The sequence below is a fragment of the Lampetra fluviatilis genome, chromosome 42, assembly GCF_964198595.1.
Source record: "Lampetra fluviatilis chromosome 42, kcLamFluv1.1, whole genome shotgun sequence".
Lineage (NCBI taxonomy): Eukaryota > Metazoa > Chordata > Hyperoartia > Petromyzontiformes > Petromyzontidae > Lampetra > Lampetra fluviatilis.
The window spans coordinates 7,877,031-7,904,191 of NC_136316.1; the positions used below are offsets into that span (position 1 = coordinate 7,877,031).

The 27,161-nt window shown below is 47.6% G+C and overlaps 2 protein-coding genes across 5 annotated transcripts in view; both read right to left on the reverse strand.

Moving 5' to 3' along the window:
- Nucleotides 1-4,998: 4,998 nt before the first annotated feature.
- On the reverse strand, nt 4,999-17,900 carry LOC144946746 (CKLF-like MARVEL transmembrane domain-containing protein 8). Its single transcript, XM_078875877.1, has 4 exons — nt 17,584-17,900; nt 8,012-8,185; nt 5,528-5,650; nt 4,999-5,087 (listed from the first exon to the last, which is right to left on the reverse strand). The coding sequence occupies exons 1-4, from the start codon at nt 17,671-17,673 to the stop codon at nt 5,013-5,015; spliced, it is 462 nt and encodes a 153-aa protein (XP_078732003.1). The 5' UTR covers nt 17,674-17,900; the 3' UTR covers nt 4,999-5,012.
- A 3,128-nt stretch (nt 17,901-21,028) lies between these two features.
- The window catches only part of LOC144946688 (phosphorylase b kinase regulatory subunit beta-like), a 146,675-nt gene continuing 140,542 nt past the window's right edge, over nt 21,029-27,161 (reverse strand). For all 4 annotated transcript variants that reach the window (XM_078875773.1, XM_078875776.1, XM_078875775.1 and 1 more), the window contains exons 30-31: nt 25,641-25,778; nt 21,029-24,362 (exon numbers count right to left, since the gene is read on the reverse strand). In XM_078875773.1, coding sequence (XP_078731899.1) covers nt 24,225-24,362; nt 25,641-25,778 — 276 coding nt within the window. In that variant the 3' untranslated portion in view covers nt 21,029-24,224. The remainder of the gene's footprint in view (nt 24,363-25,640; nt 25,779-27,161) is intronic.

Sequence of the window (27,161 nt, forward strand, 5' to 3'; positions counted from 1 at the left end):
GTTAAGGTGTAGGCAGGAATGCCGAGAAGAAGGTTGCAGTAGTCTAGACGAGTGAACACGAGGGAGTGAATCGGGAGTTTAACAGCAGAGAGTGAGATGAGGGGACGGATTTTGCAAATGTTGAATAGGTGACAGCGGCGAGTGCGGGCAGTGGCAGAGCTGTGGTTGGAGAGAGAGGAGTTGAAGATGACCCAGAGGTTGCGAGGCAGAGGAGACGGCAGAAGACGGAGAGCTCTGCATGCAGTTATGAGCTACACGTCGGAGGCCGTAGGACTGCGATAAGGGCTGGGTGCAGACGCAGCACTTGTCGTAGTAAAACAAAATTATAGTAATATTATAAATATTACATAGAAAACATAGGGGAACATAGACATGGAGTAGGGAGAGAGGGGGTACAGAGAGGGGGCGGGGTAGAGAGAGGGGGAAGGGGTAAGGAGAGCAGAGCGTGAAATCTATTGTTGCAATCTTTCATTTAAAAAGGGGGGGTTACATAATGCAAAGCATAAAAAAAACAAAAAAACTAAATGATGAACGAAGCAAAGTGCGACTACACCGAGCATCTTCTTGTTTCCTCTGATCGTAAAAAAAGGAGACAGGAGTGAGGAAGAAGGGAGGGAATGAGATGGTCGGACTGGTTGGTGGGAGTGTTGCCCTCGAGTGGCACGGGACACGCAAGCACCTGAGTTGAGAGCGAGTGGTTGGATCACTGAACTTGGAGCCCAGTGTCACACCGGCTGTGTCGATCAACCTTGACAGCCGTGGGCCGCTTGACTGCAGGGGAAAAAAACAAACCCTGGCCGTCGTCACCCAGGTCACATGAGTGGTCGTTGCCCTGGACTGGCTTTCATACAATATTCACTCGCTCGCGACAAGCGGGGAAATCACCACAGTGTGTGGGGCTGCGTGGCTGTCAACGGGGAGGTTGAGGACCCTGGCAACATCAGCATTGACGAATTCGGAGTCCGAAAACAGACGGGAACGGTGATGTGAGTTTTCCCAGGCAGCATTCCCCGCCGCCACCGCTGCTGCTGCCACCACCATCCTAGAAGACCGCTGGCGGACAGTGGAACAACGCGGATGGCCAGCATCAACGCCTCATTCGAGACCCAATCATCGCAACTCCTGGCTTTGACATTTCTCCTCGAAGACACTGGAGCGGATGTGTGGTACAGTATTATACTGATGTGAAGCCTACTCATTGGCGTTTTGTTCCATACCAGTTTCTGTGAACGCTGACCACTCTATTCACTGGTTATTGGCTCACGTGCTACATTTGCACATTCAATGTGGCTCTGCTTTACTCCGACTTCATTGTCTTTTCAGCGTAATCTACCTTCTGTACTTTCCCTGTCCCTCTCTTAATGCTCCACCAGATTTTACCTCTTCACCATACTCCTCACTCCATTGTACCCCCTCATGTCACGGAATAATGTTATCTTTTGCATAACCCCTCGGCATTATCATATCTCCTTATTTCCAAATATTCCTTTCCTCTTAAGATCTCGCGTCCCTTACTTGTATGTATGTTGAACTTATTTCACGCCGTACGTAGACAGCCGTGCTAATCGGAGGTACTAAAAAATGACAACGAACCAAATTAAAAAAAGCAGCGCATAAAGCAAGGTAACAATGGTTGCCACCCTAGTTTAATTTTGTACTCCAACTTAACCAGCGCAGCAGCAATGGATTGTGTGCGTTACAAAATTGGCTGGTCACTCTGTGACTTCAAGAGTGTGTTTTCCAGCTCTTAGGATTTCACAGACAATCAAATACAATTTATATTTATTGAGCACCTTCACTCGAGGTTCTTGATATGGCTTACAAAACGGTGACACAGAATGGATTGATGTGGTTGACAGGGGCGTGCTACAAGGAATGAGGAGTAAATGACAGTGATAGAGGAGTTCTTCGGGATCACGAAAGTTCGATAGAGGAACAGGAAGGCGTGGAAGGGGGCAATAGGAGGAACGAGGATGGGTGATATGAAAGAGGTGAGCTTTAAAAGCGAAACGGGACTGCTTTTAAATTTTGACTTAAAATTTTCGTGACTGCAGGAATTCATATTCTTTGTTCTTTCGGTAAAGTCACGTAGATAGAAAAAAATAGAATAAAAATAAAGTGAATACAAATATCACGACGTTTCGATCGCAACACAAGCGGTCGCGATGACGACCGCTTTATTTTTATGATAAAATTTTCTATCTACGTGATTTTACCGAAAGAACCGAAGAATATGGTACTGCTTTTTTATTGTGCGTTCTTAAATATACGTAAATGTTTGTCGTCGTAGCGATAATTCAAGAACAACCTAAGTCTGTGCTCTCCGATTGGCTGCATGAACTGTTGTGGGCCTGTGTCCTTGCTCCAGTCATGGCCCAGCCCGACTCAATTACTCAACATATACATATCGCTTGTCACATTGGTATAATATATAAAAACAAAAATAAATCGCATCACAAGCTCCGTGGAAATACCGCGGTTTTTGGATCGCCCCAGCCCCTGCATTCGCCCGGTATTTTGTACACAATGTGAGGAAAGACAGGACCGAAATGACCGGTGTGCTGACCGGTGTACTCCTATCACACCGTACATAGGCAACCGTGCTAATTGGCGGTGCGGGGGATTGACAATCAAGGTGGGAAACGTGCGCACGCAGACAAACACAAGGGCACAGGGAACACGTTCCTTGAATTTTTAAAATTTATTTTTTGCAGAAATGAGTGACAAGAGACATTAAGGATTTGTAAACAAAAATTTAACATGGCTCCGATTGCATATGTACCAAGCGGCGATGGTGGTGTTGGAATGGACATTGGCAAAACAAAGAAAATAATATACTTATAAAATACTGTATTCGAATAAAAAACCCCAAACTGAAATATGCAGCGACAGTGATGAGTATGCGTCCGCATTGACTATTTTTCCATTGACCTATATAAGCAGAACAATAAGACATTAAAGATCCCCCGTATAGCCTGTAATAGACTGTTGGGGCAAGTGCTGTTAGCTAGCACTTATGAGGGCCGGCATGGCACACAAGGGGGTGGGTGGCAAACACCACGCCCGGCCGCCTTTGTCTCCCCAGTAGCGATGTTAACACACCGCACCAGGTACTCATTTATGGCTGAGTTGACCTAGGGGAGGCCCAGGATCGGTTCGAATAATTGTCACTAGTGTTGGCCGTGAGCGGGATTCGAACTCGGGACGCCAGGTTCATAGCGCAGCGTAGCGCTAACCGCTACCCTTCCGTTCCCTGCACGACAACCATTGCTCCACAGACACGCACACAACATGCCCCGTTTAAAACTCCTCAACCCTAAACCACGCACGCTTGCGAATACCTCCTATTTAACTATACATAATGATATGGCAAGTGCTGTTAGCGAGCACTTATTAAGGCTGGCAAGTCACGCAATAGTGCAAGTCACGCAATAGGCCGAGTTAACGTGGGGGATAACTCAGCACAGATTAAAAAGTTAACAGGTTCCACTGTTGTTCATCATTGCTAAGAAATGAACGATGGTGGCTTAGGTCATAGCAGTGCTTAAACCATCCAAGCACACACAACTGCTGCCACTCACCACTTCACATGTTACAAGGATGTTTGTGCCAGGCTAGGTGCACATGGCAAGTAATGGAGCAGGCACAGGTGTTATGGATAGGCTAAGAGACGGAGATAACTGGCAGATAGACTTCAAAGACAACAATCCTCTCTTTAGTTCTATAGAGTGTAAGGCGAGTTTGAGATCATATTTTTACCCACATAGTATTTTCATCCAGGGATTGATAATTGTACATATTATTTGAACGCTGGGGTACACATTCTATTGTAACAATTTATCCTCTCGTGGAAGTATGACCCAATCACTTAGCAAAACTAGGTTGGGTGGGGGTGTTAAACAATCACGTGGGGGTTTGAAATAACAACAATAGGATTCTGAATTATACAGGAGTCACAATCCTACCTCAAAAGCTTAGGATGCCACGATCGCAAGATGTTAACTACCTCACCTGGTATACAGGAGATAGTGGGTTCGATCCTGACCCTGACGCCTGTATATTTAGAGTTTGCATGTCTCTCTCTACGTGGTCACGTAGATTTTTCTCCGGGTCCTGCAGTTCTTCCTTCCACGTTTAGAAACATGCGTTTAAAGTATTTGGCTGCTATACATTTCCACATGACAAGCCACTTTATTGAGCTATCTATTGTAGCCACGTCACTTCTGACAAAGCGCTACATAGCTCAGTGGGCCTTTCTTGATAAAATAAAATTAAAAAGTTTAGTTAAAAAAGATAAAAAAAAAATTAGCTAGATTTACCTCACACTGGCAATGTGCATGACGAGGTGGTGTGGTCAGTATCTCGTCCGGGGCCACCTTTGTCGCCCCAACATTGATATTAAAACACTGTACCAGGTATGCACTTTAGGCCGAGTAGGCCTAGAGCCACTGGTGTTCGCTGCGGCCGCGATATTGAGCTCAGGTCTGTTGAATATATACAACAGGTCGCTGATATCATCACAGTCGCATAACCATGCAACAGACACAAAATCACTTTGGTAATTCTGGAGAGAACATAGCAAAGCTTCGGTTTGTACCGACGTTTTGTGACCGTGCCTCTTTATTTCTGTGCAGTGAAGTAGAGGAGTAATTGAGAAATAAAAGATAAAACCGACTTTCTGGTCAGATAACTTGAATTAACAAATCGTCGCGTTCATCATCATCTCTGCAGGGGCGATCAATTGAGTACCACTTTGTGGGAAGTCAAAAGTGGATCTTATATAGACAATACTTGCTCCTGTCATATGAATGTGGAATTTCCACCAATGGTTCAGCATCGCTAATGGAGATGTGCACCACCCCACACCTTGTGTTGAGAGCGAAACTCTTTGACTTGACTTTGTGTGTCCACATTTGAGTTGGGGTTGTGGAGGTTGTGGTTGAGGGGACCGGGGGAGGTGCGGGGGGGGGGGCAGGGGGGGCAGGGGGGGGGGTGGAAAGGTCAGGAGGTCATTAGGCCGATCTCCACGCCCGGAAGCTGAACCCAAGGTTGATGCAGTAGCAGCAAGTGACCACGAAGGCAATAACCTGTGTGCACACACATCCCACACACACACAGACAAATATTGCATGCGTAGCAATGCCAAATGAGTGTCTAGAAACATCCCAGTGGGCAGGTGGTGGCAGGGGGAGTCCCAAAATGTCAAGCTTTCAATGCATTTTCGAGGTTTGGATCTGCCACCCAACCACGCAGACAGCTGGGGCTAATTCACGCTGATGCTGATACCAACCTCGATGCCATGACATTGACAGTGATGATGATGTGCAGGATGTCGCTACTACTGCCACCACTGGCGCAGTCGTACTGGGCCCTCTGGGCCACGTTGCTCAGCGATTGCGTAAAAATAACATCAATGGGCATCACCACAGTCGCTCCACCACCTCGTGCCATAGCCGGGCCACCTTCGTGGAGCTCCACCACACCAAGACGAGCGGCACGAGCGGCACGAGCAGTGCGAGGAGCTCACCGCGGCCGCGATGTAGATCCCCTGCTGATCCCCCAGCTCGCGGGCGATGCGGCTCGACTGCATCGCCTCGACCACGGCGGCCGCGAAGTAGAAGCACACGGCACACGCGTTGAAGAGCAAGCCCTGCGACGGCACGGGGGGGGGGGGGGGGGGAGGCCAGGACGCGGCGGGACAGCAGCAGAAGGGAGCGGAGACAACGTTAGGAGCGCACAGACATCATCCTGTGTGTGCGGTGCGTGTGTGTGCACAGGGAGCGGTAGTGTAGAGGTTAGCGTGCTGCAATACGAACCCGGTAACCAGAGTTTGATTCCCGCTCATGGCCAACGTCGGTAACGATTATCTGAACTGGACACGGGCCCCACCTCGGTCGACTCAATTGAGTGCTCACGAACAGTACTTGCCCCAACATTATGTTAAAGCTATACGGGGAATCTTTGTCTTTGTTTTTTGTGCATGTGTGTGCATGGAGAGCAAAGCCAAAGCTAAAGATGCCCCATATAGCCTTTGAACAGACGGTTGATGCGAGCGCTGTTTGTGAGCAGCACCTATGAAGGTCGGCACGGCACACGAAGGGGTGGGTGGCCAGGACCACGCCCGGCCGTCTTTGTCTCGGAGTGATGGCGCAGTGGTTAGCGCACCGCGCTACAAACTCGACGCCCCAACTTCAATTCCTAGTCCTGGGCCTCCCCTAGGTCGCCTCAGCCTTAAATGAATACCTCGTGTGGTGTATAAACAGGTACGAACTGCCTTCGAATGCTCGTTAGAAGCAGGAAGTCACTGCGGCTGCTGAGAGACACCCGGCCCCATCACACACCCCTGGGGCCAGACAAACCGAGGCACAGCGAGTGAAACAAACTCCGTGGTGGTCGTGAAGGAGGAGCGCAAGAAAATGAGCGAGGCTCCAAAAATGAGGGCTCAGGAAATTGCTCCACGGCCTGAAAGTGACTCGCGCATTTGTAATGATTCCAAATTTAAACCCCTCTCCCCGAAAATTCCTCTAATCAGTCAAATTACTTCGCTAAATTATACACCAGCAGTCATCTGAGTAAATATATGCCTAAAGATTTGTGGATGCACAATCAGGGATGTGTTTTTTGTGTGCTGTGTGTGCATTTTTGTACGTGTGTTTGTGTGTCTGTGGCGTTGTGTGCACGCGTGTGTGTGTGTGTGCGTGTAGGGAGCGGTCGTGTCGCGATTAGCACGCTGTGCTACGAACCCGGGGGCTCGAGTTCGATTCCCGCTCACGGCCAACATCAGTGACGATTATCTGAACCGGCCTTGGGCCTCCCCTAGATCGACTCAGCTTCAAATGAGTATCTGGTGCAGAGTGTAAATATCGCCACAAGGAAGACAAAGGCGGCTGGGCATGGTGCTGGCCACCCACCCCCTCCCTCGTGTGTAGTGTCGGCCTTCATAGGTGCTCGCTAACAGCACTTGCCCCAACAGTCCGTTAAGGCTTCATGGGGGATCTTTGTCTTTGTTGCGTGCAAATGTGTGCGTGATTGCATACGTTGGTGTGTGCACGTGTGTATGTATGCATGGATGTGCAAGCGTGCGTCCGTGCGTGCACATGTGCAATAACAACTGCTAATTCACAGCCGCGTCAATATGCCGCTGGATGAATGGCTGCCCATGCCGCGTTGGTCACGGCGGTTGTTTGACTATACTTCACCACAATGCGGGGGCGGGGGGGGTTCGCGTGTACGTTCACGCAGGTGCAACATCGTTAGTGGGCTGATTCGAAGCGGTAGGCACGGAGGCCTAATTTCAGCTTTCCAGTTGGATAAACCGGAAAATATTTCTGCATGCCAGCACACGACATCCAGTATATGCATTGGGGAAATCTCCAAATGAAATGTGCCTTACAAATGTAAATTAGTGTAATCTTTAGTATTATCCAGCCAGTGGGGAGGTGTTAACTACCTCACCTAATATGCAGGAGGTCATGGGTTTGATTCCGATGTCTGTATCTTTTGAGTTTGCATGTCCCACTGGGATTTTTGCACACAGCCTTGATATACGGTGCTTTTTCTGGAAGACTTTGCTGTTTTTTCCTGGAGTTTTCTGTTGCGCCTAGTCACATTAAGATGTTTTCTTGTTCATGTTTTTGTTTGTTGCGGTTGCACCCGATTCAAGAGCCGCATGGCTCACAGGGCTATACCAAATAAATTAACTGAACTAAACTCTCTCCCTGGGTCCTCTGGTTTTTCCTCCCATATTTAGAATCAAAATGCATTTAGACTATTTGGCTGCTATAAATGTCCACGTGATAAGCCACTTTGTTAAGCCATCATTTGTGGCCAGGTCGCTTCTCAAAAAGAGCACAGTGGGCATTACGTGGGAAAATAAAATTTAAAAAAAATCTTTAGGTTAGTTGATTATGATTACTCTTATACCACCACGTCCGGACACGCGGGGGGCACGGGTTTTTCCCCAGCGCGTGCCGGGGGACGTGGTCTCGGCGCGTGCGTCCAGCGAGCTCACCAGCAGCAGCCAGCGCTTCTGCACCATGTGGCGGTAGAGCTCCGCGATGTAGATGATGAACATGAAGATGGTGAGGATCCAGAAGGTGATGGCGACGCACACCACAAAGCCCAGCGGCGGCTCGCGCTTGTAAGGGGTCGCGGCCACCAGGGCCCACACCACCAGCCCCAGAACCTGCACAACAGCATCAGCATTTAGCATCATCATCAGCAGCAGCAGTAGTAGCATCATCAGCAGCGTTGTTATCATTGTCGCCATTGTCATGATCATAATCATCATCATTGCAATCACGCTTGTTTACCCAGGAGAGCCGCAATGAGTCTCATGACTATTTTGCCAGGTGTTTGAAGTACAGAGAATAACGGCGGTTGTGGTTTCAGTGCTGTTATGGAACACCGATTAAGGCCGGGATGGCAAACGAGGGGGGTGGGTGGCTAGCGCCATTACCGACCACCTTTGTCTCCTCACTGCTGATATTTACACACTGCACCAGGTACTGTACTATTTTAAGGTTGAGTCAACCTAGGGGAGGCTCCGCACCGGTTCAGATATTTGACACTGGTATTGGCCACGACTGAGAATGAAACTCGGATCGCCAGGTTCGTAGTATAGTGCCGTAATCATAGCGCCACCACTAACGACAAACGCACATACATACAGAACATATAATAAGCCAAGAATCTGTGTGTGTCCCGCGCGTGACGTCACTCCACGTGGATGAATCGTCGCAATTCGATTCAACAATTTATCCTATTTTTTTGGTTTTAACCATTGCGGAGAATGCCGATGCTTCTAGCTGCTGCCGTGGCCGAGTGAACCGATGGCATACACCATGAACACATCGAAAGGGACAATGAGCAAGATATGTGATGATGAACGTTTGGCTTAAAAGTCGATATTCATCAATGAATGGGCGAGTCATTCCACCTTTGTACAGACGAATGGAGGGGGGGATCTAAATCTTTGGCTTGGTGCATTTTCCATTAATAAAGCAACCAGGAAGAGATTGCGTGCTGCAGGGACATTTGGCAAGTGCTGTCACTAAGAAATGAAGCTTAACTTGTTTTCTGCTCTACTTTGCAGTGCAAAGACCCCCCGTGTAGCCTTTAAGACTGTTTGGGCAAGAGCTGTTAGCGAGCACCTACGAAGGCCGGCATGGCACACGAGGAGGGGGGGAGGGGGCCAGAACCACCCCCAGGCTGCCTTTGTCTCCTCAGTGATGTTTGCAAGCCACGCCAGGTACTCATTCAAGGCTGAGTCGACCTAGGAGAGGCACAGTGCTGGTTTAGCTATCACTTGCTTCTGATGTTAGCCGTGGCCCGGGAGTCTAACTCAGGTTTCTTGTTTTAATAGTACGGTGTACTAACCACTATGCCACCTCTCCCCATGCGGAAACTTTTGCCCAAAGAGCCAAAGTAAGCCGTACGAAGTCGGCAAGTCACAATGCATCCATTTATCTACCAGCATCGATTCAAGGACTCTTTTGAGGAGGATGTTTTTCACCAATCTTTGAATTGTTTAATGACGTGGGAGACAAGCGGAAGATCCGGAGAAAGCCCACGCGCGCTCACGGTATGCATGCATAGAATTGGGCACGTGGAAAACAATTATTCATGTTTTATGCTAATCAATTCAAACTGGATGCTAATATTTAGGCTAACGCTGTATAGACAAGGCGGGGGAAATGAGAAACAATGCAAACTAGGCGGGTTTAAAAAGGAGGCTAAATATTAAGTGAAATCATGATCCATTCTTGGGGTTGGTGACACTAGGATGCTTTAGGTTCAGTGAAAATGCTTATGACTCATGGAGCCAAACTCGGATATAGCAGTAAGAATTCGTAACAGTGAGGTGGCCAGGTGTCTCAGAGGTTAGAAGAGCGCTGAACTAGTGCCGCTGAGAATCCTGGGTTGAAATATGGGTTTCAGATACCCATGATTATACTGAGTTCAAGTGATTTCATGAACTTAGTCCAGTTACCAATGACGGCACCATTTAACAAAAACATATTTTAATAGTTTGTATTAATTTGGCTCAATTCCAGCTCTGACATACTATGAACAATATGTGCAGAGAATGTGAAAGGTGCGCCTTTAATGTAGATGCTAATGCACATGACCTCAGTGGTAATTTAGTGGCATCTACTGTTGGGGCCATTCTCTCAACGCAGGAGGCAGAGATCCGAATGGGAATATCTTCATCTTATGACATTGACACCAATAGCACATCATCGATCATCATCACCATTAAATGGAAAATGAAAGACAAACTACAGTCGTACGGATGTGGCCGTGCAACCCAAACTAATTACCGTATCGTACACCACTGCAGTCTGCGATCATTTAACGGAGGAGGAAGAGCCAAGCTACACGAAACTCAAATTGCCATTTAGCTCATTAACATATTGCCATATTCAAGAAGAATGATCATTATAATCATAATCAGCTTTGATCCGTGAACTGCTGGATGAAGCCCACCCCAAGCTCTCACTTTCTCTCAGTGCTGCAATGTAAAAATCCACCTGACACACGAGACGATTTCTTCGTTCCATCTCCGCAGGGGAGATCCTCGCAATCGCATTCCGTACCGTGGCTGCCACTCCATTTTTTTTTCGAATAAAAAAAAAACACTTCAATATTTCAAGAGCCGCAATGCACCGTGTGGTGAATATGAGATGATGGGATCTGAATAAATAATGCGTCACGAAGCGATCCTCAAAGGGCCGTACGTGGCTCCAGAGCCGGAGGCTGCCGACCCTTGGGATAGACCACTGGCCAACGTCCATTTAACACAAAGTTAACTTTCTTTTCTGAACACTGAAAATTATTTCCCTAACTTGCCTTCATATCCACGTGTGTGTAATGGTACAACTGCAATACAATTGTGGGGGGCGGTAAAAAAAAAACGAAAAATAGGCTTTATTGGATATTGACAAAGAGTACATATTAACCACCATCATCATCATATAACCACCATCATCATCATCAACCATAATCAATCCACTGCTGGATGAAAGCCTCCCAAAGGCGTTGCCATCTCTCGTGACCACACGATATAATTAATTTATTTCAATTGTGCCAAATGTTTCGTGGACAATTAAAAGGCATTTATTTGGATGACTGCATCAGCTTCTACTGACGCAATCATCCAAACTCTTACAAACCGAGGACCTGAATAAACAAAAATTTTGGAAACAAACGAATAAGTCGTTTTGTGTGTAGTTCCTCGGTGGATTATTGCAATGCGGAATTGTGAGAGGTGGTGCGAGCTTGGAAGGGTCTTCATCCAGCAGCGGATTGACCATGGCTCTTGACGAATACAACATTGTCTCACTCTCTACGCGAGCCATCTCCTTTCTCAAAGGCGTTGGCGATCGTGGTCTCCCTTCCAAAGAGCTCTGTACATGAGATTCACTCAATAACTTGGCATCGGTATGTTCAAATTGCTCATGCAACTAATTCATTGTCTACCCCAGCTTCTTGTACCTATGATTTTCCCCAGTCAAAACACATTTGAATCCAATCTCTATTTTTCTCATTACGTATTTAAGAACTCGAACTATTCATTTCATGTTAATAATCTTGGGTCCGTCCATGAAACTTTCTAAAAACACAAATTTCTGTTGCTTTTGTAGTTTGTTGTGTCCAGCTTTCAGAGACCCAGAGACTCACGTAGAGATCCATATACTGTTGTACTTATATAGACTCATAAACGAATAGCTTTCATATCCACATAAAGCAGACCTGCATGCACCACTGCAGCAGGATTCTAATTATCGTTGTCATTCATAATTTCTTACTTTTCAATATTTCAAATGTTATTAAATACAGTACAGTACTTTGTTTACAGTGTTATATTGAAATGTACAATATTTCTTATTTACGAGTTTATGAATGCTTCCACTTTTTTGTTTAACCGTAACACATTTCATAACACTGACCGTATGTGCATTTAAATATAGTACAGTGCATTACAGGTAGTCCTCGAGTTATGATGGTCCGACTTACGATATTTCGATCTTACGATGGCGATAGCGATACGACAAAATTGCCATCAACCACCTAACATCGTTCAAGTATGCAGACGACGGACAGAATCTTGGTAAGTACAGTACAATGATACGTTACGATATGTTCAATGCATGTATGATACGTAGCTTTAGCGATTTCATTATAAGGTTACCACGATACGATACGTTCAATGCATGTTAAAAGTTTTTATAGCAGATAGGATTGTTTCCTGAAAAAACTTTCTATTAAATTGCAGTTCATATAGGTAGGCGAAGAATTTACCTTGTTTTATTACTTTACATTTTACTGTGCAATACAGTATTGTAATTAATAAATACATACAGTATATAGTTTATACAGTACGGTACTGTAAATTGCTGTTTTGCTAAATTATCACCATTCTTTAAGACTCCTGGGTAGGCGAGGCCATCTTCGACTTACGACATTTTCGACATACGATGGGGTCGTCGTAACGCATCTCCATCGTAAGTAGAGGACTACCTGTATTGTGTTCTGACTTAAGAACCGCTCGACTTACGAACGGGTGACAGAAACGAATTACGTCTGCAAGTCGAGGACTCTCGCATATCTATTTCTCTGTTCATCTCTGTCACTCACTATCCAACTACTGCCATATAAATATACAGAAATAAATCGAGAAAGATCATTTATAAAAACAAAAAACTACAGCCACAACTTCGATGGCGCGAATAAACGTACAGTATTTATTATAAATTCGGAACCGCCGCTAACCGATGGAGCTGTGGATGCGCTCGACAAAAAAATGAATGCAATGAATAGTTGAAAAAAGGACTTCAATATAAACAGGGGGCTGTGGCTCACTTGCAAGGTGGCTAGGCAACCCGCGCTGTTGTTTCCAGGGGGTCGGGTTTCTCGTCAATTCATTCCAGCCGGGGGCTTTAACCGTCCGCGCTGGAACCGGATACGATGAATCGCTCGACAGAATGAATGAAACAATTATGTCAACGTGTAGAATTAATGCACGAACAGAATTAGTGATAAATTATGTTCACGTTGAGGGGCAGAATTAATCCCCGAACATAATGAATTATAAATTATGCTAATATTGAAGTCAGCCAATGGTGATCGATGAACAGACAAAAATGCTACCTATGGCTTTTTTCAAGTCTCAGACCTTGTTCGGGCAAAGCCACCCCCAATACCTCCATACATGGGTCTGATAATTAACACTGTCATTCATTCTGTCCCCTGCTGCTGCTGTGAGTCGTTAGAATGTCGACGTTTGAGCGCAGGTGGGAGCCAGTGTGAGGTGAGAGCCAGGTGAGGTGAGAGCCAGTGTGAGGTGGGAGCCAGTGTGAGGTGGGAGCCAGTGTGAGGTGGGAGCCAGGTGAGGTGTGAGCCAGTGTGAGGTGGGAGCCAGGTGAGGTGGGAGCCAGGTGAGGTGGGAGCCAGTGTGAGGTGGGAGCCAGGTGAGGTGTGAGCCAGGTGAGGTGGGAGCCAGGTGAGGTGGGAGCCAGTGTTAGGTGTGAGCCAGGTGATGTGTGAGCCAGGTGAGGTGGGAGCCAGGTGAGTTGGGAGCCAGGTGAGGTGGGAGCCAGTGTGAGGTGTGAGCCAGGTGAGGTGTGAGCCAGGTGAGGTGGGAGCCAGGTGAGGTGCGAGCCAGGTGAGGTGCGAGCCAGTGTGAGGTGGGAGCCAGTGTGAGGTGGGAGCCAGGTGAGGTGTGAGCCAGGTGAGGTGGGAGCCAGTGTGAGGTGGGAGCCAGGTGAGGTGGGAGCCAGGTGAGGTGGGAGCCAGGTGAGGTGGGAGCCAGTGTTAGGTGTGAGCCAGGTGAGGTGTGAGCCAGGTGAGGTGGGAGCCAGGTGAGGTGGGAGCCAGGTGAGGTGCGAGCCAGGTGAGGTGCGAGCCAGGTGAGGTGTGAGCCAGGTGAGGTGTGAGCCAGGTGAGGTGTGAGCCAGGTGAGGTGGGAGCCAGGTGAGGTGCGAGCCAGGTGAGGTGCGAGCCAGGTGAGGTGGGAGCCAGGTGAGGTGGGAGCCAGGTGAGGTGTGAGCCAGGTGAGGTGGGAGCCAGTGTGAGGTGGGAGCCAGGTGAGGTGTGAGCCAGGTGAAGTGGGAGCCAGGTGAGGTGCGAGCCAGGTGAGGTGCGAGCCAGTGTGAGGTGGGAGCCAGGTGAGGTGCGAGCCAGGTGAGGTGCGAGCCAGTGTGAGGTGGGAGCCAGGTGAGGTGTGAGCCAGGTGAGGTGGGAGCCAGTGTGAGGTGTGAGCCAGGTGAGGTGGGAGCCAGGTGAGGTGCGAGCCAGGTGAGGTGCGAGCCAGTGTGAGGTGGGAGCCAGGTGAGGTGTGAGCCAGGTGAGGTGGGAGCCAGTGTGAGGTGGGAGCCAGGTGAGGTGTGAACCAGGTGAGGTGTGAGCCAGGTGAGGTGGGAGCCAGTGTGAGGTGTGAGCCAGGTGAGGTGTGAGCCAGGTGAGGTGTGAGCCAGGTGAGGTGCGAGCCAGGTGAGGTGCGAGCCAGGTGAGGTGTGAGCCAGGTGAGGCCTGGGCGTGACGCGTCATGCCTCGACGGGATGATGGACGATGGGCCGGAGTAATGACGGAATGCCAGCCGAGGAATGGAACGCGTCCCAGAGGACGCCCACCTCACGAGACGCACGGAGCGATTCGTTCGGTCCGCGTGCACACAGGCACTAGGTGGATTGTTGGTTCAGAATCAGAATATTTATTAGTAGTGGAGGAATCCGATGAACTCTGAAGCTCTTTCACACATGTCCAGTGGGGCAGTTACATCGCAGCACAGTGGAAAGGCTATCATCAGCCCGTATTGACCAGCATGGTGAAGTATGGTCAAACAATTCCTATGACTGACACGGTCTGAGGAGGCGTTTACCCAGCTGAATATCTGCAGTTTGCGGTGCACCCCCCCCCCCCTGTGTCAGAGAAAACGACGTCAGAATATTTTCCCTACGGCTGCCCCAAATTTTTCATCTTCAAATTTCCAGTTGACCCAAAATGCCAATGCCATATTCCTCACCCGAACCCACAAACGGGGACAACATCACCCTGATGCTCACGCGATCGCTCCCACTGCCTCCCGATATAATTCCAGATCATTTCCAAGACCGCACTCACCGTATGCAAGACCCTGCGTGTACTCGCTACTGCCTGTCCATACCTCCAACCCCCTCTCATTCCACTTTACCCCACCCCTCAACACACTCTCCAACCCCAGCAACCAAGGCATCTGTCGAAGGCACCCAGTCGACCATCGCCCAGTCCCAGTTTGCTCCCTCTACTCTGGAACTCCCTTCTCACAGACATCCGTGCTGTCAACTCCCCGTACCCATTCACGTCCAGGCTCAAAGCGTTTCTTCGTTTCCTCTGCCCGATGACGAGCTGTACATACGTATGTATGCTGAACTTCTTTCGCAGCGTACGTATCCAACCGTGCTAACAAACACCCGTTTTTGCACTGCTCTGTACTGACGTTTTCGAGATGTGGTTACATCCAATTTAACGTCTTGCCATGTGTCCGTTGCATTGGCAAATATCCTGAGATGTTTAAGTCTCAGAGCAGGAATAAACCAAATTAAACTTAGACTCTTTGGTTCTTTCGGTAAAGTCACGTAGGTATAAAATAAAATAAATCACGACGTTTTGATCGCAACACAAGCGGTCGTCCACAGCAGTGGAACTGCTGAACCAGCGAGAGAGTTGTTACAACAACAAGGCTATATATGTGGTGATGGGCAAGCAAGCGGGGTCTGAGCTAGAAAGGAATTCCACCCCCGGACGCAAGCACGTCAATTGTTTAATGTGAGCATGAGAGTGCAATCCAAAGGACATGTGAGAGATATAAGAGAGAGCCATAGAGAGAGACACAGAGTCGGAAATAACAGCTGACATAGGCAGGTAGGATGGAAACATCACATTCAGTTAAGACTTTACCTGGTTAGATTAAACTTAACTATATTTCATGCTTTTATTTACGTGCAGCCATTGGTGGCCAGGCTGAGACCCATCAACTCACTTCACTCGAGAACCCGAATTCGAACTCCAGGTTACAATAAAATCCAAGTGACAGAATGCAAGTGACGCAGCCAACCGTGCTAATCGTGGTAATCGCACCTCCGATGTGCTGCGGCACTTACCGAGCGTTATTGTAAATCCGCGGAACCTCTCAGACTGGACATCTGTGAGTAAAGAGCTTCACAGCTCATCGGATTCCTCCTCCAGTCTAAATAAAGATCCCGAGTCTAAATGCAACCGCATCTCCGGCCACTTCACAAGGAGGAAAAAAATAAACTGTTTCTGTACACGTGAACATTCATTGGGGTCTTACAGTCTCCACTTGTGCAAGGCCAGCAGAGTCTCAACCGCACAGAGTTCAAGAGGGAAGAGAATTCCAGGCAAAAGGAGCAGACGCTAAGAAGGTGCCAACCTCCTTCCATGGCACGAAGATTGATGACCGTGGATGGCCTTTGTGGGAACGAGGAGGCCTTTGCTGCTGGAGCGGACAGAACGTGGCCAGAGACTACGAAACTAAACTTTTATTTTACCAGGCAAGGCCCACTGAGCTATATAGTTCTTTTTTCAGAAGCGGCCTGGCCACAAATGATAGCTCAACGAAGTGGCTTTTCACGTGGAAATGTACATCAGCCAAATAGTCTAAACGCACTTTGAAAAATATGGAGGGAAACCCTGGAGGACCCAGAGAAAAATCCACGCGACCACGGGGAGAGAGCCGTGCAAGCTCCAAATATACAGCAGGCGTCAGGGTCAGGATCGAACGCACGAATCTCCTGCATACCAGGCGAGGGAGTTAACGTCTCGCCACCGCGGAGTGGAGTGAAACGAGAGAGGGAGAGGTGAGAAGCAGGGACAAGACGAGTTTTAAACACAATCTCAGGCAGGGCTGGCTGGGTTCGTGGTCCGAGCGCGAAGCCACCTGGCACTTCCACAGCAGCGATGTTCACCGTTGAGGAGGGCCGTGACTTGCTCCGTGAAACCATTCAAGCTCTAAATAATTTGCAAATTAACGTGCGTCTCAGCATTTTCCAAAACTGTCGCGAAGGTAAAGGTGCAGCCCTGCAATTTCTTCCTCGCGCCGCTGCTGGCGGAAGAAGCCGTCACTGGAGGCCGCTCTAGAGATAGAGTCACCCTCTCGTGTGGGATATGGCCTCCTCTTCCACACTGGCCAGATGTCTTGGAAGAGGTGCAAGTACCCACCACTTACGTCTCCCACCAAACGTAACCTGCCAATCGACTGGTTGTGTTTGTACCCATTTATAACCTCCGATTAGCGCGGTTGGCTGTGTACGGTGCGAAAGAAGTTCAACATACACACGTACATACCACTGGGAGTACAGAGGCAGGGGTACTGCATTTGAAACAACAACAACAACAAAAATGCTTACACCTTTGTTTAAACTGTCGCACGGGGCGATCGACTCGAATCGAACCCGGCGACCTGCTACTATCCATTACAACCAGAGCAGCATCCGCGACACTGCGCTGAGCTTTCAAAGGCCTGAACTCGACGTGCAGGCACATGGGTGTTTGTGAGCATGGTGAATGCACGTGGGCACCTACTATTTCTAAGAGCATGCAGACTGCAGGCACTGTCTTGAGAAAGCCTTCGTCCGTTTTCAGCCAGAACTTGGGTTGCTCGAGTCGACTCATGTTCGCGCACGTCCAAAGTGGCAGCAAGCCTCCAGCAACAAGAACAAGATCTTCCCAGAGCCTCTCAACTCCACAGTGGAAAACCACACACACACGCGCGCGCGTTTGCGTATGAGCTGTAACGTGTATAAGTAGACTGTGCTACACTCCTATCGGTTAACGTGAACGCGAAATTCAACTGTCACACACACACAAAAGGGCTATTGCAGTTCCCAGAGCGAGCGAAGGCGTTGGAGTCTGCCTGTCTGTAACTGAGTGAGAGAAAAAAAGATGAAAAGCAAGCGAATGGTTGCACGTCAATAAACAGGTCGGGTGGGTTTGTGGGCGTTGGCTGGCTATTCTGTGGGGGAGAATCGCGTTAGTGGACGGGGTGTGTTTGTGTGTCTGTGTCTGGGCCAGCCTGCGTGTTGTGAGAGATGCCTCGGGGGGACCCAGGTGGCAGCCGCCCTCCAATGACTGATTTCATGATTCGCAAGATCAAATAACTTTTGGTAAAGGCGCGTCCCTGAAATTGCTTGACCGTGCCATTGCTGGCGGAAAGGCCTCCACTGTTGAGCCAAATACGCCTCAGGCCTAACTCTCCCAAGCTGCGCAGACTATTTTAAACTATTAATATATTTATTTTTTACCAGGTAAGGCCCATTGAGCTATACAGCGTATTTTCAGAAGCGACCTGGCCATAAATGATAGCTCAACGAAGTAGCTTATTACGTGGACATTTATAGCAGCCAAATACTCTTAAACGCGTGGTGATGTTGATTCTAAATGTGGAGGAGAAAAATCCACGCGACCATGGGGAGAGAGACACACAAACTCCAAATATACAGCAGGCGTCAGCGTCGGGGTCGAACCCACAACCTCCTTTGGGGTCGTCCATAAATTACGTCACGCACCTAGGGGGGGGGGGTCAGACATTTGTGACGATGTGTGACGAGGGGGGGGTTTGAAAAATGTTACGTCACATCAAAATGCGCAACTCTAGATAAATATGGACAACACGTTATACTTAATTAAATATACTTTTAATAAATGTTTTCTCCTACAACATCAGAGTGCAGCGGTACATTAAATACGCACTACAATGACAATAGTTTAAAGATATTTGAAGCATGTTTTATTTGGGGGGGGGGGGGGCAGAGCTTTGTGACGTCATATTTTAGGAGGGGTTTGACTTTTTGTGACGCCGTGCATGTGACGAAGGAGGGGGGGGGTCAAAAATCGTCCAAAATCGCGTGACGTCATTTATGGACGGCCCCTAATGGGATGATAGCGCGCTGGACTATCCATCTCCCAGGGCGCCGGAAGTTCATTAAACATTGGCACACATTGCATGAAGCCCAACACCGCCCCTATCCACTCTGCAGTTCAATGAATGGGTTAAACCCCCAGTTAGTCGACCGGCTGGTGGTGTGTGGCGGGGTAAAGTGTGGGTACTCCCATCTTTAACAAGACGGTGGGGGTATCCACACTTGGCGGGGTGTTGAATACCTCCCCTGGTATAAAGGGGCCGTCCATAAATGACGTCACGCTATTTTTGACGATTTTTTACCCCCCCCCCCTTCGTCACACGGCGTCACAAAAAGTCAGACCCCCCCCCTCAGATATGACGTCACAAAGCTCTGCCCCCCCCCCTAAAATAAAACATGCTTCAAATCGCTTTAAACTATTGTCATTGTAGTGCGTATTTAATGTGGCGCTGCACTCTGATGTTGTAGGAGAAAACATATATTAAAAAAGTCTATTTAATTAAGTAGAACGTGTTGTCTATATTCTTGGTTCTTTCGGTAAAGTCACGTAGAAGAGAAATAATAAAATAATAAAAATATACCGAAAGAACCAAGGATATGAATCCCTGCAGTCACGAAAGCTTTTAATCAAACGTGTATATATGTATTTAAAGTTTCACATTTTGATGTGACGTCACATTTTCAACCCCCCCCCCATCGTCACAAATGTCTAACCCCCCCCCCTCCTAGGTGCGTGACGTCATTTATGGACGGCCCCTAAGTTGGCGAGATGACACTCGCCGCTGCAGCTTGCACAGCAATGCCAGTTGGGTGGCGGGTCAGTCGCTACACATCAGTAACCTGCTGACTCGCCCCTAATTGATATGCGAAGAGCTTCATAGATCATCAGATTCCTCCACTTTAAATAAAGATTCTGATCTGTGAAGATGACATTCGGCACTCTCCACCCACAATGTCTGGGTCTGTCCTGTGACCTCCCATCCATCATGATGCATTATCATCGTCACTTTCAGATACACAATACTGTATTACATTTATACAACTAATTAAGTAGTATTACAAAAGTATATGAAACGTTTAGCCCTGCCAAGCCACTGTCATATGAAGGCCTACCCACGATGTATCGATCATGGGGGTTGTATTGACCATACTTCACCATATTGGTTTCATAAACATAGTTTAATAAACTACATATATACAGTACATATAAACATAGAAAGACAAAGACACCCCGTGTAGCAACAGTACTTTAAATGTGTTGTGTGGGACAGTGCTGTTAGCGAGCACCTATTAAGGTCGCCACGGGCCACGAGAAAGTCCTTATGGCAGTACCACGCCTGGCCACCTTTGTCTCCCCAGTTCTGATGTTTACACACTATATCAGCTGCTCATTCAAGGCTAAGTTGACCTCGGGAAGGCCCTGAACTTGTTTAGAGATCACGAAGCCACTGATGATACCCGTGGTCGGGAATCAATCAAAGTCCCGTCCTCCGGGTCTTTGTTAGCGCAGCGTTGCCATTGGGTCACCGCTCCTCTGACGGGACCGATTGTGATACTTTAAATGTTTTACATAAAAAAACTTCGGTGATTTACAGGGCATTGAGACTCAGTGGGGCTTTCTCGGATATTCAACATCAACCAAATTATTTGTAGCACAGCATTAGAAATTAAATGAGCCCCACCACACCTGAGTCACACACCACACCCAGACACACCCAGGAATGCTGGAAGCTGTGAGTCTGACGCCCTGAAACAATCATTCATCCCCACTGGGTGTAAGCTGGCCCCTCGCTACACGAATGTGGAATTACCACCACTGTCCCACTGATGCAGTCCATACTGTAATGCCCCACGCTTTAAGCAGGAGTTACTTTGACCTTTATAAAAAGGTAAAGATACAGGCAGTCCTCGACTTACGAATTTGCGAGTCGCGAACGGGACTCAGGAACGGAACCCGTTCGTAAGTCGATGACTGTCCTATTCAAGTTTGCCACTATCGATCTGGGGGCCTCTTCATTTCGAACGCGCAGCATGTTTATATTGTTGTGACTTCAAAACGAACCTAAAAGTTAAAACAATAAAAAATAACTTCGAAAAACGTCAACATTCCAGTAGCCTGACATTTATTTTTCAGTAAGCAAAGACACAATTAAATAACCACGCACATTTGCTGGGTCAGAACAAGGCACCTGGGTTCTCAGGCACTCAGAGGTTGAAATTACTAAACAGTGACACTTAAAGAACATATGCCACTATTACGATCATCTCAATGCTTTCCCCATACAAAACATTAAACTATGTATGCAAGTTCAACTGAACACATTTTAAAAAATGCTTTGAAAAATCAGTGCATATAACTTTGTTGTAACTGAAATGTAACATTGTGCAAACATTACTGCATTTAGAGCTGCCGCGGTGTAATGGTGAGCCCTCCACACCTGACATGAAGAGTTTGGAGGTTCGATTCCATCTCCTGGTGCGCCAGTTGAAACGATCGATGCGATTTTAAATTTGTTTAATTTTAATTATTTTTAGTAGTATATATGTTTTGATTTAAATCTTTCGTGACTGCAGGGATTCATATTCTTGGTTCTTTCGGTAAAATAACGTAGAAGGGAAAACAATAAAATAATAAAAATATAAAACAATCAAATTCTTACGACGTTTCGACTGCAACACAAGCAATCATCATCATGATTGCTTGTGTTGAAACGTCGTGAGAATTGTATTGTTTAATATTTGTATTGTTTTATTGTTTTCCCTTCTACGTGACTTTACCGAAAGAACCAAGAATATAGTATATATGTTGTTTGTCTCTTAACTGTGATTCTTGAATATGTTGTTAGTTCTAATGTTTGGTTAGAAACACTTAGTTCGTGCTGCTCTCCCGTTGTCTGGGTGAATAGTGGTGGGCTAAGTGCTGCCCCATCCTGGCCAGCTGGCTCAACAAACTCAAAGCAACTTAAGTGGGGGAAGGTTTCCTAATTTCCCTGCCACATCTCACCAAGGAGGACACACGGGCAGGACACAGTCGACCGGCAGGCCGTGTTTTGAGCGGTAAAGTGTGGGTGCTCTCACCTCCTCCCAACATGTCTGGTCAACGTGGAAGAGTAGACCAAATACCCTTGAAGATTTCACTCCAGTGGAAGGCCCTCATCCGAGCAGTGGCATGAGAAATCACTGCACTTCTGTAGCGATTAATGTTGAGGTCAAGAGGTTATCAAGACGAATGATGCTGAGGCTACCTCGCCATCGCTTCCTTCCTTTTGCCAGCTCCCGTAACTGGGAGGAGGGCATTCTAGATGACGAGGGCAGCAGAGGAGCATGAGAAACGGTGACGTGACAGTGGGGTTGGTGGATTGCATGCATATAATGTGCGTTAATTTAAAGGGACAGTGGAGCAATTAGACGATTTCCCCACTTGCATGATGGGCGTTATCACCTCGTGTGCATAGGTTTGTCCCGACACTCTCGTTTCCTCGTGCATGCAAAAAAAAACTCAAAATGAAAACTGGTCAAGAGTCACCTCTCCAGGAGCCCCCCCCCCACCCCCCGAGACTCTGTGAGGATTTCCGAGAGGAGTATTTGTCAGATACGTTTCAGTGATGTTTTACTCAAGTTAGCATTGAAGCAGCAGTGTTCAACTCCCATTTGCAGCCCTAAGCCAATGGCGACAATTCCAACTCCACAATCCTGTGACGGGGAGCGAGTAACCACGGTTGAATCCCCCACAAAGTGGTACTAATTTTATCTGCTCTGGAGGGATGATGGGCTGAGTCAACCCCCCAGCCAGGATTTGAACTCACAACCTTTCCGATCGCTCTATATTGATAGCGATTAAATAAAACAAAACAAAAATACAACTCTAATGTATTTCAAAAAAATAATTAACTATTGCACAAATCTGCAGGGCTTTTGAAAACTGTGATTTGTTTACATGCACGATACAGGCCTCACAGACAACTAAAACACTCGATAGCTTCTCATCATTGCAGCTTGTGAATGCTTTGCAAATGCCAAACAATAAACTCTTAAGTGCTACTTAACACGCAGTGGGATTTCACCGCCGATATGATTGATTATTCAGTTTTACGTACAGCCACGTCATGATCTGGCCGTATTTCTGTTTTAAGATCCTCCACGTTCAAACTTCCCTGATTTTATGATTGGAAATTAAGCTGCACACATTACTGCCCCACCCCTGTCCCCATTGATGAGCTCTGTAACTAACTTGGCCCTGCAGGGAGAGTCGGGAAATATCAAACGGTCGATGACTACGATCCCCTCACTGCGGTTTAAACGTCTCTCTTGTTACATAAAAGGGTGGCGGCGCATCCCAATGTGTTGTCCTAACTGTAAGTCGAGATCAAGTTTACCAACATGTTGCTACAGGTGTCATGTCATCAATGGATCAATGCAATTATTTGGACCGTGCCATATTCATGAAAGAGTTGAGATGGAAGCAGGGATGGCTAAGTATGGATTTATAACTCTCGCAAAGGTCTCCCGTGGAGCCGGATATTACAAAGGTACCTCTGAGAACACTTCAAGAGACCTCTGGTTCACAGCGGCTCCGTCACTGCGAGTTACGCTTGTTGCATGACAGCCAAACCGAAATTTATAATTACTTGAGCTGGAAGTTTGCCGAATATATGTGCAGAATTTTTTTTAGCGAGATGGGGTTTCATGTGCTGTGATGTTATCGTCAAGGAGCCCATTCCATGAATAGATGACATGAGGCCCTGCTGACTGTAGGCATTCTGGAAGGACAATTGTCCACGACCCTAATACCAGCAGAACTGGGCTAAAAACAAAATTATTTTAACTTCACGGTTTCGCTCTTTCACCTCGATAAAAACCTGCAACTGCACAAACACACACCTACAGCCTCCAACACCGCCTACACTTATACGCAACGCTACCAAAGCATCCTGGGGCGGCCGAGAGAGCCCCCATTTCACAAAGTCTGTCATGCTGGTCCCCCCCCCGAAGCATTTGCAAAAAATTGGGATTTCATCCCCGGTCTAACATTCTATAACCTCACAATCGACTCATGATAAGAGGGAAAAATAGTGGGGCTATCTGAGCAGTGGGCATGGTTGGCAGAGGAGTGGGCGAGGGCTACGTGCAATAGGCGGGGCTTGTGATGGACAGAGGGAGGGGCCCCACCAGGTCAACATTTGCGTTGGTTGAGCCTCCCAGAAGTTCGGTAGCTTTGCTCATAAGACATCACCTCGCCACTGTTCCAAAACCTATCGCCTCCACCCCTGCAAGGTGGGGCCGATGGGACACAGCGCTGCCTCATCAGCTGATGATGCATGGGTCGTCAGACACAGGCTTGATTGCTCCGAATAGGAGCATTTTGACCACGGCTCGTGCAAGGTAGACTGCCGTTCCACACTTCCCCACCGGTGGCGTTTGGTAGAACGCTGTTAAGGCATCCTACACGCACACATACAGACAACACACAAAGATCCTGAACAGACTGTTGGGGAAAGTGTGAGCGAGCACCTAGGAAAAACATACGTACGCTGTATATACAGTACCATACAACCGCCGTTCGCCACTAAGTGGTGGTGACGTGACCACGGCGATTGTGCCAGGTTAGGTGCACCATGAAGCCACGTGAAGATTAAACATAAACCCTTACATGGACACATGAACACATGTTCAACAACAGCTGCCATTCGCCACTAAGCGATGGTTACGTCACCACAGCGGTGGCGTCACAGTGCCAGGCTATGTTGCGCTGTGCGGCTCAGCGTCTCAGACACGTGGGGTACTCGGCCGTGTCACAGCTCAATGTGTCGCCCGAAGGAGTTTCCTCAACGGCGTTTCTTCACCCCAAGACACGGCTCTGATCGCAACACGGCTGGGACTCAATTTGCTAATATTGTCATGGTCCGGCCCAACGGTAGCGTGTTCGCAGCCACGGTGGCGAGATGTTAACTACCTCGCCTGGTATACAAGAGGTCGTGGGTTCGATCCCGACCCTGACACCTGTATAATTGGAGTTTGCATGTTCTCCACGTGGTCACGTGGATTTTTCTCCGCGTCCTCCAGTTTTCTTTTCTCCTCCATACTTTAAAACATGCATTTAGAGTATTTGGTGGTTTTAAATTCCCACATAATGAGCCACTTTGTTGAGCTATCATTTGTGGCCAGGTCACTTTTGTAAAAGAGCTGTAGAGCTCAGTGGGCCTTACCTGGTTAATAAAAAAAATTGATAAATATAGTTTTAATTGTTTCCAAGGTTCGCGGTTCGAATCCGGTAAGACGTCCTGGTTATTACTGTGGATATATCAGCAGTAAAATACTACTCGCCGTCTAGTTCACAGTGAACGATAAAGATGCCATTATGTAATCCGAAAAAGTCATTTATGTTTCCGCACACACGGATCCAAATTTGCCTTTTTTATGTAGCTGCAAATTACTCAATTGGGATTACACATTGCAACATAGCCCCCCCCTGTTGATGGTTGTTACTCTGTGGTTACTCTGTAACCACCGTGGACTGTGTGAAGCACGGCGCCTTCGCGATAGCCTCGCTCGCGCTCTGAGAACGACGCGAATACTGAACGCGCGAATGACGATGACGACGCGGACAATCGATGCGGGCGGGCGGGCGGTCGAAGTGGACGGGCGGTCCGCACGGACGATCGACGCGGAAGCACGTTTGAACCAAACACACAAACAGAATGAAGGAGGCCGAGCCATCACCTCGTGCACGTGTCCCACTTTCGTGCGCTCGTGCTCGAAGTCGTTCACTGCCTTCTTCAGCAGCAAATCCAGGTCCACCTTCTCCTGAAACTCCACCTCCGGGTTTCTTTCCAGCACTATAGACACCACCATCAACAGCTGGACACAAGGACGGGAGGACGGGCAGAGGGTATATCGTCATCACCATCATGGTCGTTATCATCGTCATCATCATCTGTGAGATTGCTGACAAATGATTTAGTGAAACTGTGTTTGGAAGTGGTTTGCAAGCACAAACAACTCAACATGTTTGTAATAACACCGTTGCCTTAAAAGGAAAAATATGAGGCGACATTTTGGGCAATGGCCTTTCTTTACAGCACATGAAGAGGCCATAGCCTCTCCTTGATAAAATCATTGTATTTTATATTCACGGAACGTCTCACAGCTGTGCGGCAGCTTTGGCATCGAGGCTCCACGCAGGGATCACAGTAAAGTCGACGCACTTATCACGAAAATCTTTCACAACGTATCATGGAAAGGTCTTATGATGTGACACCGAATATCATGAATGGAATATCATTTGGGAAAAAAACCCATATTAAAAAAAAAATGTTTTATGTTATCTAAATGCCAATGTATATGAACTCTTTTCCCTTTTCTAGACTTATGCAAGTCGCAGGGTGTGTCCCGTTCACTACTGAATCTCGGAACGCGCAAGCAGTTAGTGTACATTTTATTTATAGAGGCATAGCGCCCCCATTTTTTAAGACATTATACTCACCACAGAGAACTGTAGCGACACTAACGCACTCGATGATGGCAGGCGCCAAACTGTGCCACATGCCCTCCCGCATAGCTTTACGGGAGCCTTGGTACCGATAAAGTTAATTTATTTTAGTTTTTCAACTGATGATGTACGTGTACGTTATCGGAATGGGAAAGGGTTATAATCCAGTACAGAACAAGTGGGATTCTTTATTTCACAGAGCAGAGGAGGCGATCGTAGCCGGAGGCGAAATTCCACATTCACATGGCGTTGGCCAGACTCAACGTGGGACAAATGCTGTAGGTTTCCCAAAAAGTGGTACCACATTTATTGACCCAAGAGGGATGATGGGCTTAGCTGATTCCCAACCAGGATTTGATCCCACAGCCACGGCATCACATCAAGCACCCAGACAAATGATGTTGGGACGCAGTTGGTCACGAAATGCAGGGGTGGTCTGTGGCTGTCTGAAACGCTCTCTTCCTTCTGATATTAGGAAGCCACTGGAGCTATGCACTTTTAAATCCAGATTGAAAACTCATTTCTTTAGAACTGCTTTTTGTGTTTAGTTTGTTGTCCTTTCTGCACCTTTGATTAGCACGGTTGGGTAAGTACGGTGTGAAAGAAGTCCAACATATATACATACTTGAGTGTGCAGAAGGAAAGTAGCTGGGTGTACGGGAGCAGTAGTAATGTCGTGGTTAGTGCACTGCACTATGAACTCGGAGGGCTGAGTTCAATTCCAACTCATGGCCATCTAACAGTGGAGAATA